Raw genomic sequence first — 12139 nt, 5'->3', positions numbered from 1 at the left:
GTTGCCCTTCTCTGCACTTTCTCCAGTTCCCCGATATCCTTTTTGAGAACTGGTGCCCAAAACTGAACTGCATATTCCAGATGAGGTCTTACTAATTATTTGTACAGGGGAAAAATTATATCTCTCTCTCTGGAGTCCATACCTCTCTTAATACTTCTCGCTTTTGAAATCGCAGCTTGGCATTGCATGCTATTATTGAGCTTATAATCTACCAAAACCACCAGATCCTTCTCCACTACGAATTCCCCCAGTTGTACTCCCCCTAGTATGTATGATGCATGCATATTCTTAGCCCCCAAGTGCATAGCTTTACATTTATTAACATTAAACCTAATTTGCCACACAGTTGCCCTAATAAACAGTGTACTGAGGTTGGCTTGTAATTGGAGACATCCTGTAAGGATGTTATTCCACTGCATAGCTTGGTGTCATCTGCAAAGACAGAAATGGTACTTTTAATACCAGACCCAATATAATTTATATATATATATATATATATATATATATATATATATATATATATATATATATATATATATATATATAATATATTATATACTTTTATAAAAGTAATGGTCCCAACACTGAACCTTGGGGCAGGGCTCGACAAACCCTGGGCGCCAGGTCGCAATTGCGACTAGAATTAGCGACCTGGGGTGGCACAGCTGGGATACCCTGTCTCCGTACGCACCCCCCCTTGCGATTGCGTCGGGCCGCACCGACCGTTAATTGAGGCCGTAGCTTTGCGGCCTTCTGCAGTCTTATGGTTCCTTCTGGAATCTGGGGCCCTTTTGTGGTGGCCGTTGGTATGACAAGACAACCAGCAATGCTAATGGAGCTTCCCCTGCCTGTTTCCATCTCCTTCCCTTTACCCAGAAGTTAGAACCCTCAAACAATATATATATTTTATATGTTCTAACACCCTAGAGAATAAAATGGCGGTCATTGCATATATTCTGTCACACCGTATTTGCGCAGCGGTCTTACAAGAGCACTTTTTTGTGAAAAAATACACTTTTTTAATTAAAAAATAAGACAACCGTAAAGTTAGCCCAATTTATTTTATATTGTGAAAGATAATGTTGTTACGCTGAGTAAATTGATACCCAACATGTCACGCTTCAAAATTGCCTCCGCTCGTGGAATGGTGACAAACTTTTACCCTTTAAAATCTCCATAGGCAACATTTATACAATTCTACAGGTTGCATGTTTTGAGTTACAGAGAAGGTCTAGGGCTAGAATTATTGCTCTCGCTGTACCAATCACAGCAATACCTCACATGTGTGGTTTGAACACCTCTTTCATATGCGGGCGCTACTCACGTATGCGTTCGTTTCTGCACGCGAGCTCAGCGGGATGGGGCGCGTTCCTGGCTCCTAACTTTTTTAGCTGGCTCCTAGATTCCACGCAAATTTGTAAAGCCCTGCCTTGGGGTGCACCACTTATAACCTTAGACCAGGGGTGTCCAAACTTTTTTCAAAGAGGGCCAGATTTGATTAAGTAAACATGCGTGGGGGGCCGACTATTTTGCCTGAGTGTGTTCGTCTGAGCACTAATACACGGCCCAACAAGAATTCTCTTGCCTTTGTGGCTGTGTGTGGTAAAGAGATCAGCTTGGGCGTGTTATTTGGATATACTGTATATATTTTATTTGTGGCCCCAATGAATCCCAGAGCGCTGCTTAGGACTAAGGATGAGCTTGGCATGTTATTTGGATATACCATATTTATCAGCGTATAACACGCACAGGCTTACCATTGCATGAATGCAGCCTTACAATTGCCATGAATGCAGTCTTACCATTGCAACCAATGCAGGCTTACCATTGCAAGCTCACCATTGCAACCAATGCAGCCTCACATGTGCCATAAATGCAGCCTTACATGTGCCATGAATGCCGCCTCACATGTGCCTGAACGATTGCCCATCTGCAACCTCGGAGGGCAGAGGGAGGGGGGCGGGACGAGTGCCGACAGATTACAAACAGGAGAATGTCTTGTTTTACCCTGTGGCCTCTTTAATACAAAGTCCTGCCTCCTATGATAGACAGAACAGTCGTCCAATGACATCCCAGGAGACGGGACTTCCAATAGAGACGCTGCTGAGTAAACCCGGAGATTCTCTTCATGTAATCTGACGGCGCTCATCCTGCCCCCTCGCTGTCCCCCCCAAGGCAGCGCCAATAAATACAGTATATATCTTTTGTGGCCCTGGGGGCCACAAACAATATATATCCAAATCCCAGGGGGGCCATATTAAATCAACAGGGGGGGCGCATTTGGCCCCCGGGCCCTGACTTTGGACATGCCTGCCTTAGACCAATCAGAGTTTTTCTATCCATTTACAAGCTGATTTTTCCAAGCCTGTAGACTTTACCTTACACATTAGCCGTGTGTGGTGAACTCTGTCAAATGCTTTGGCAAAATCCAAGTATACCACATCCACCGCCACTCGTTTGTCAAAGGTTTTACTTACCCTCCTCATAAAAATAAATCAGGTTTGTCTGACAACTTTTGTCTGAATGACTCCATGAATGTTGGTTGCTTAAAGAATTTCTCTCCACTCTACGTCTGGCATGGGGATATGTCGAATAAAAGTGGTATATACTGTAGAGGGGGGTATATCATTCATATAGAATATTAAAGTATATTAGGGCTTATAAATGGTAAATTTGGGTTATACAGGGTAAAATGGATATATATTACATACAGGAGTACCTGAAGGAGAGTCTTGATTCAGCTCTTCCTCCATACCCACAGCTGGCTCAGTATAATTGGGGGTATTTATAATGGATGGTGGTTATGATGGGACTATATACAGTGAAGTAGAGTATATAGAGTAACATAAGTATATAGGTTAGATGAGGTATATAATGCATATCAGGCCTTCCCTAGTTCATCTCCTTTGACATGGGTTGCTTCAGTGTTGGGGGTATATATTGGAGAGTATATGGCAGTAGGTTCAATGATGGGGTAAATATTGTGGAGAAGTGTATAAAAGAGGTGAGTATTTACTACAAGGGGGTAACTAAAGCCAGCACTCTTGAATTCTGCCATCCTTGGGATTGGCTCAGTGTAGGGGATGTAGAAAAAACTCATAAAGACCTGGCTTCTACTCTATACTCCACTGTTATATAGGGTAAAATGTGTATATATTGGCCAAGATTCACGTAGGGCGGTGTAAATTTAAGCGACGTAGCGTATCGTATTTACGCTACGCCGCCGCAACTTAGAGAGGCAAGTGCAGTATTCACAAAGCACTTGCGTCTAAGTTACGGCGGCGTAGCGTAAATGTGCCGGCGTAAGTGCGCCTAAATCAAATGAGGAAGAGGTGGGCGTGTTTTCATGCAAACTAATCATGACCCCACGTACATGACGTTTCGAACGAACGGCGCATGCTCAGTATCACATCGAATTTTGAAAGTAAATTACGCCCGCTCAATGCTTAGTCGACGTGAACGTAACCTACGCACAGCCCCATTCACGACGACTTACGCAAACGACGTAAAATACGACGCTGTTTGTACGTTTCCGACGTCCATACCTAAAAGGACTTACCCCCTGCTTTATGAGGGGTAACTTATACGCGCTGTATGTCTTACGTAAACGACGTATCTTGATACGCCGGGCGCACATACGTTTGTGAATCGGCGTATCTAGCTAATTAGCATATTCAAGGCGGAAATATACGGTTAGCGCCACCTAGCGGCCAGCGTAAATATGCACCCTAAGATACGACGGCGTAGGAGACTTACGCCGCTCGTATCTAGGCAACTGTGAGGCGTATCAGATTCTAAGAATGCAGGCGCCGAGTTGCGACGGCCCGCACTCAGAGTTACGACGGCTCCTTTGTGAATCCGGCCCATTATATATAGGAGTACCTGAAAAATCCAGTTTTGACTTTATACTCCACTGTTCATCTCCTAATGTAAACATATGAAACAAGGGAGAATAAAACAAAGAGAATTAAATAAACAAAAATCAGTTTACATTGGCATGGTATTTCTCTTTACTTTATTCTCCTTTCTTGTTTTACTTTCTACCTTTGTTTGTTAGGTTGACATATGAGGTGCACAGTGAAGTATAGAGTCAAAACCAGATTTTTATGATTTTTTTTTCTAGAGTTTGCAAAGTGACTCCTCCATGTTTTGTGGTTGATTTAAAGTACACATTTATTGGGGGGGCGTTGAGGTTTTTTACCTCAATGTGCGAGAGTATATGTGGTATAAAGGGATATACAATTGGAGGGGTATATATATCGTGACAAGAGGATATATGATGGGCATACAGTATATGTGGTGTGAGGGGTAGTGGAATGTGGGCCAAAGATGGGTATATATTTTTGTTACAGAGGCAATGGGGGGGGTAAATAGGATGGAGGTAGCAGGTATGGAGACAATAGAGTATATATGAACTTCAGGAGTAAATATACAGGCCAAATCCACAAAAGGGATACGACGCGTAACTGCTGTTACTCCGTCGTATCCCTGTTCCTAACTATGGAACTGATCCACAGAATCAGTTTTCCATAGTTAGGCAGAAGATCCGGCATGTGTAAGGGACTTACACGGCCGGATCTTAGGATGCAGTACCGCATCCGCCGCTGGGGGCATTTCGTGTCGAAATGCCGCCTCGGGTATGCAAATTAGCACTTACGGAGATCCACAAAGCTTTTCAGCTTCGTTTTTTCTCCGTAAGTTTTAGTTTGCATACGCAAAATTAGGGCTGCTTTTACAAGGTGTAAAGTTAGTACACCATGTAAAAGCAGACCTTTCTGTCCAGCGACGCGATTTTTTTTTTAAATTTGAATTTTTTTTTTTCCGCCGTATCTTTTTTTTTTTCGACGCAACTTTATTGACCCGTCGCAATCCACAAAGCTTGGCGTAACGTAATTTTGCGCTATGCACGTCGGGAAAATGATGTCACGGCATGCGCAGTACGTCCGGCGCGGGAGCGCGCCTAATTTAAATGGGAATCGCCCCCATTTGAATAGGAACGCCTTGCGCCGGCGGAATTTAAGTTACACAGCCCCAAAATTTCTAGGTAAGTGCTTTGTGGATCGGGCACTTAGGTAGAAAGTTTAAGGCAGTGTAACTTAAATGGAAAAAAATAAGTTACGCCGGATCTTTGTGGATTTGGCCCACAGTCCTGTCAAACCACTTGAAAAATGGCAAAAAAATCATATTTTACATGTTGGATCTTAACAAGGTTCCAAGTAGAGCTTCAACATGCAACAAGAAGAATGAGAGTGAGACAAAACATTTTTTGAGCATTCAATTAATTGAAAATAATGAATAAACTGAAACAGGCTGTTTTTCAGCTGATCAAAAGTTTAGGACCACACCTCCAAAAAAAAACTAAACCCCCCAAAACAGAAATCCAACTTCCAAACACTAACTCAGTAATGAGTAGCTCCGCCGTTATTGTTGATCACTTCAAAAATGTGTTTCAGCATGCTTGATGCCTCGCGTTTCCATGAGGTGAGTGGGACCATTTCTCCAAGTGGTGAAGACGAAGGCCATCTACTGTCTGGAACTGTTGTCCATTTTTGGAAACTTCCCTTTCCATCCATCCCCAAAGGTTCTCAATTGGATTAGATCAGGGGAACACGCAGGATGGGCCAAAGAGTCATGTTATTCTCCTGGAAGAAGTCCCCTGTCCTGCGGGCATTGTGTACTGTAGCGTTGTCCTGTTGAAAAACCCAGTCGTTACCACACAGACGAGGGCCCTCAGTCATGAGGAATGCTCTCTGCAACATCTGGACATAGCCAGCGGCCGCTACAGTACACAATGCCCGCAGGACAAGGGACTTCTTCCAGGAGAATAACATCACTCTTTTGGCCCATCCTGTGTATTCCCTGATCTAAATCCAATTGAGAACCTTTGGGGATGGATGGCAAGGGAAGTTTACAAAAATGGACAACAGTTCCAGGCAGTAGATGGCCTTCGTGCGCCTGTCTTCACCACTTGGAGAAATGTTCCCACTCACCTCATGGAAACGCGAGGCATCAAGCATGCCGAAACTAATTTTTGAAGTGATCAACAATAATGGCGGAGCTACTCATTACTGAGTTTGTGTTTTGAAGTTGGATTTCTGTTGTGGGGGGGTTTTAGTTTTTTTTTGGGGTGTGGACCTAAACTTTTGATCAGCTGAAAAACAGCCTGTTTCAGTTTATTCGTTATTTTCATTAAAATTGAATGCTCAAAAAAACGTTTGTCTCACTCATTTCTTCTTGTTGCATGTTGAAGCTCTACTTGGAACCAACAATGTAAAATATGATTTTTTGCCATTTTTCAAGTGGTCTTAAACTTTTGATCAGGACTGTATTAGAGGTGATAGGGTATATATGATGGAGATATATACTGGAGGTGGCCGTGATGGGTATATATGATATAAGGGGATGGGGGTATATATCGTGTCGGTGTCAGTAATGGGGGGGGGTGTATAAATGATATGGGGGAGATATAGTAGATATAAGGATGATGATATATATAGTGGAGGTGGCAGGAAATGGGGGGATATATGATATGGGGGGTATAGTAGGCATCGGCCGATTTTTTTTCCAAATTAGGCCGATTTTAACATGGCCGCTAGCGGTGCCACGGCTCCGGAGCTAGGCCGAAGCCGCGGCCTTTCCTGATGCTGTGACCGCGGCGGCAATCCGCGATTGCCGCCGCGGGTCACAGCATCAAGAAAGGCCGCGGCTTCGGCCTAGCTCCGGAGCCGCGTCCATCTTGTACACCCTGCGCGGCAGCCAACCAGCGGGCCTGTAACAGCCAATCGGCGGCGGACGCTGCCGACATCCCCACTCTGGGAAAAAAAACGTCCCCTGACATACTGCGCGCCCTGCCTCTGCCTACAAATCCCAGAATGCAGCGCGGGTCGGCAGTTACCAGCCCGCGCTGCATTCTGGGGTTTGTAGGCAGAGGCAGGGCGCGCAGCATGTCAGGGGACGTTTTTTTTCCAGAGTGGAGGATGTCGGCAGCGGCTGCCGCCGATTGGCTGTTACAGGCCCGCTCTGCCTTCTGGGGATTGTAGGCAGAGGCGGGGGCAGCAAATCAGGGCCAGGACATTGGAACTTTCTTGTGCTGGAAGATGGAACGTAGCCTGGAGCGCTCCGCTGGTGGCAGTGAGGTGGCAGTGAATGACATTGGGCTGTACTGGTGGGCACTGATGTGAGGCACTGATGAGGTGATGCACTGATTGGCACTGATGAGGTGATGCACTGGTTGGCACTGATGAGGTGATGCACTGGTTGGCACTGATGAGGTGATGCACTGGTTGGCACTGATGAGGTGATGCGCGCTGGTGAGATGCACTGGTGGGCACTGATGAGGATATGCGCTGGTGAGATGCACTGGTGGGCACTGATGAGGTGATGCACTGGTTGGCACTGATGAGGTGATGCACTGTGATATGCGCTGGTGGGCACTGATGAGGTGATGCACTGGTGATATGCGCTGGTGAGGATGCACTGGTGGGCACTGATGAGGTGATGCGCTGGTGAGATGCACTGGTGGGCACTGATGAGGTGATGCACTGGTGGGCAATGATGGGATGCACTGTGCATTGGTGGGCACTGATGAGGTGGCACTGATAGACACCAATGAGGTGGCCCTGATGGACACTGATAGGCTGCACTGGTGTGCACTGATGGGCTGCACTGATGTGGCACTGACAGGCTGCACTCCACCCTAAACAATTATCTCCTCTCTACCCTAGGTTTTGGAGATGAGGGGAAAAATAATAATATAAAAAAAAAAATCGGCCTTAAATATCGGCCGCAAAAATCGGCAACACATATCGGCCATCGGCCGCCCCGATTTCCAAATATCGGCATCGGCCAGAGGAAAAAACCCATATCGGTCGACCTCTAGTATACATGATATGGGGGGATTGGGGATATAATAGATATCAGGATGTGGGTATATATAGAGATTGGTGGCAGTAATGGGGTATACATGATATGGGGGGTGGGGAGCTATAGTAGATATAATGATGAGGATATATATAGTGTTTGTGGCAGTAAATAGTAGATGTAAAGATGAGGGTATATATACTCTTGTGGCAGTAATGGGGAGTATACATGATATGGGGGATGGGGGGGTATAATAGATATAAGATAAGGGTGTGTGTGTATATATATATATATATATATATAGATATTATATAGTGGCAGTAATGGGGGGTATACATGATATAAGGAGATGGGTATATAGTAGATATAATGATGAGGGTATATATATATTTATATAGATAGATAGATAGATAGATAGATAGATAGATAGATAGATAGATAGATAGATAGATAGATAGATAGATGGCCGTAATGGGGGGTATATATGATATGGGGGGAATGGGAGATATAGTACACATAATGATGAGGGTATATATAGTGTTGGTGGCAGTAATGGGGGGGTATATATGATATGGGGGGGGTGGGAGATATAGTAGACATAATGATGAGGGTATATATAGTGTTGGTGGCAGTAATGGGGGGTATATATGATATGGGGGGGTGGGAGATATAGTAGACATAATGATGAGGGTATATATAGTGTTGGTGTCAGTAATGGGGGGTATATATGATATGGGGGGGGATGGGAGATATAGTACACATAATGATGAGGGTATATATAGTGTTGGTGGCAGTAATGGGGGGTATATATGATATGGGGGATGGGAGATATAGTACACATAATGATGAAGGTATATATAGTGTTGGTGGCAGTAATGGGGGGTATATATGATTTGGGGGATGGGGTTACCTGAAGCTGGCGGTCTCGGTGCCGTTCCTCCGCCATCCCCGGGGTTCCCGCAGCACCTCCCGTAGGACGGTCTTGTGGTCGGGGCTGCGCTCGGTCGGGTAGATGAAGATCCAGCACAGTACGGACACGGTGAGGGCAGAGGCGCCCAGCGGGCAGCGGCTCCGAGGGCATTTCCAGCACAGCATCGTCCTTCACATGGCCGGAGCCGGGGGCCACCAGGGCCCTAACAATGTGCTGTGTGCTGCCGGCTCTGCAGCTTCTCCATCCTCTCCATCCTCCTCCGAGAGTCCCCCTCCTCCCGCTGCAGCGCCGCCTCCCACCTTGTCTGTCCGTCCGTCCGGCTGTCTGTCAGCAGCTGCCTATTGTGCTGAATGAGAGGGGGGGGGGGGGGGAGGATCCCCTACCGATCACCCCCGGGATACCCTCATTATTACCGCCACTGATTACAGACCCCTCCTCCACCCACCACCAACACCCTCACCCTCTGTGTACACAGCCCCCCCCCAATATACAGAGCCCACTCCTCAAAGGACCCCCAATATACAGAGCCCACTCCTTAAAGGACCCCCATCCTCTGTACACAGCCCCCCCAAGATACAGAACCCACTCCTCAAAGGACCCCCATCCTCTGTACACCCCCCCCCCTCCCCAATATACAGAGCCCACTCCTCAAAGGACCCCCATCCTCTGTACACAGCCCCCTCCCCTAATTTACAGAGCCCACTCCTCAAAGGACCCCCATCCTCTGTACACAGCCCCCTCCCCCAAGATACAGAACCCACTCCTCAAAGGACCCCCATCCTCTGTACACAGCCCCCCCCCCCCCAAGATACAGAACCCACTCCTCAAAGGACCCCCATCCTCTGTACAACCCCCCCCCCCCATATACAGAGCCCACTCCTCAAAGGACCCCCATCCTCTGTACACAGCCCCCTCCCCAAGATACAGAACCCACTTCTCAAAGGACCCCCATCCTCTGTACACAGCCCCCCCCCCCCGCATATACAGAGCCCACTCCTCCCCATACAGAGCCCACTCCTTCCCACCCCCCTGCATAGAGCCCCCAATATAACAGAGCCCACCCCCCAAAGGACCCCCATCCTCTGTACACCCCCCCCCCCCAATACCAATATACAGAGCCCACTCCTCAAACGACCACAATCCTCTGTACATTTGTGCACAGCCCCTCCAATATACCGAGTCCACTTCTCAAAGGACCCCCATCCTTAGCATAGAGCCCCCCCCCTAATATACAGAACCTCTTCCTCAAAGGACCCCCATCCTCTGTACACAGCCCCTCCAATATACAGAACCCACTCCTCAAAGGACCCTCCCCCCCATCTTCAGCATAGAGCCCCCCCAATATACAGAACCTCTTCCTCAAAGGACCCACATACTCTGTACAATATAAAGAGCCCCACTCCTCTGCATAGAGCCCCCAATATACAGAGCCCACTCCTCAAAGGACCCCATCCTCTGCATAGAGACCCCCAATATACAGAGCCCACGCCTTAAAGGACTCCATCCTCTGCATAGAGCCCCCTAATATACAGAGCCTACTCTCAAAGGAACCCTATCCTCCGCATAGAGCCCCCCAATTTACAGAGCCCACTCCTCAATGGACCCCCATCCTCTGCATAGAGCCCCCAATATACATAGCTCCCTCCTCAACGTACCCCCATCCTCTGCACACAGCCCCCAATATACAGAGCCTCCTCCTCAAGGACACCATCCTCTAATTGAGCCCCCCCAATATACAGAGCCTCCACCTCAAAGGACCCCCATCCTCTGCATAGCGCCCCCCAGTATACAGAGCCCACTCCTCAAAGGAGCCCCCATCCTCTGCATAGTGCCCCTAATATACAGAGCTCCCTCCTCAAAGTACCCCCATCCTCTGCACACAGCTCCCCAATATACAGAGCCCTCTCCTCTTACTTCTCTCATCCTCTGCACAGAGCACTTTACCCAATGTACTGAGCCCCCTCTTTTCAGAACTTTCATCCTTTACACAGAGCCCCCTTTTTTCTGGACCCTCCAATATACAGAGCTCCCTCCTCAATGCACCTTCATCCTCTGCACATAGCCCCCGAATTATACAGAGCCTCCTCCTCAAAGTACCCCCATCCTCGCACACAGCCCCCAAATATACAGAGCTCCCTCCTCAACGTACCCCCATCCTCTACACACAGTGCCCCAATTTACAGAGCTCCCTCATCCACACAGCCCTATCCTCTGCACACAGCGCCCCAATATTCAGAGCTCCCCTCCTCAATGTACCCCCATCCTCTGCATAGAGCCCCTGAATGTACACAGCCCCCTCTTAATTCTCCCGTCCTCTGCACCAGAACCCTCCACACAATCTACAGAGCCCCTCTTCTCCCAACTTCTATCCTTTATGCAGAGCTCCCTTTTCTCGAGACCCCCCCCCCCCCCCCACAATATACAGAGCATCCTCCTCTGACTTCTCCCATCCTCTGCACAGAGCCCCCTGAATGTACAGCGGCCCCTCATCTTAGTTCTCCCATCCTCTGCACAGTGCATTTACAAAATCTACAGAGCCCCTCATCTCAGAACATCTATCCTTTACACAGAGCCCATTTTCTCTAGACCCCCCAATATACAACTCACTCCTCAAGGTAACCCCATCCTCTGCACACAGCCCCCCCAATATACAGAGCCCTCTCCTCTCACTTCTCCCATCCTCTGTACAGAGCCCCCTCATCTTAGTTCTTCCATCCTCTGCACAGAGCCCTTTAGCCAATCTACAGAGCCCCTCATCTCAGAACGTCTATCCTTTACACAGAGCCTCCTTTTCTCTAGACTCCCCAATATACAACTCCCTCCTCAAAGTTACCCCATCCTCTGCACACAGCCCCCCAATATACAGAGCTCCCTCCTCAACGTACCCCCATCCTCTGCACACAGCCCCCAATATACAGAGCCTCCTCCTCAAAGGACACCATGCTCTAAATTGAGCCCCCTAATATACAGAGCCTCCACCTCAAAGGACCCCCATCCTCTGCATAGCGCCCCCCCGTATACAGAGCCCACTCCTCAAAGGACCCCCATCCTCTGCATAGTGCCCCTAATATACCCTGCCCTGTGTGATTCAGTCCTCGGCTAACAGGTTATTGACGTGCTAATGTCCCCTCACTATTTCTAAATGTTAATTGATCTATTGTGTTGTGTGAAGGAGATCTGTGTTTAAGTGGCTTGTGTTAATTATTCTGATTGCTCCAATTGTGGTAATTTTCTCTCTATATGCGGGGTCGAGCCCTCTAGTTAATGTATTCAGTACAACTAGTAATCAGCGTCATTGATGTCATTGTCTAAAGAAAATGTGTTTTCAGCATCGGCTCCGTCGTGTCT

At 47.6% G+C, this 12139-nt stretch overlaps 1 protein-coding gene across 1 annotated transcript in view; it reads right to left on the bottom strand.

The window, feature by feature from the left end:
• The window catches only part of ST8SIA1 (ST8 alpha-N-acetyl-neuraminide alpha-2,8-sialyltransferase 1), a 91745-nt gene extending 82601 nt beyond the window's left edge, over positions 1-9144 (bottom strand). The window contains exon 1 of the mRNA XM_040345429.1: positions 8771-9144. Coding sequence (XP_040201363.1) covers positions 8771-8955 — 185 coding nt within the window. The 5' untranslated portion in view covers positions 8956-9144. The remainder of the gene's footprint in view (positions 1-8770) is intronic.
• Between the last annotated feature and the right edge of the window lie 2995 nt (positions 9145-12139).

Source organism: Rana temporaria, chromosome 3, assembly GCF_905171775.1.
Source record: "Rana temporaria chromosome 3, aRanTem1.1, whole genome shotgun sequence".
Taxonomy (NCBI): domain Eukaryota; kingdom Metazoa; phylum Chordata; class Amphibia; order Anura; family Ranidae; genus Rana; species Rana temporaria.
Note: the sequence above shows the minus strand (reverse complement) of the source record. Positions and strands in the feature narration are given on the sequence as shown.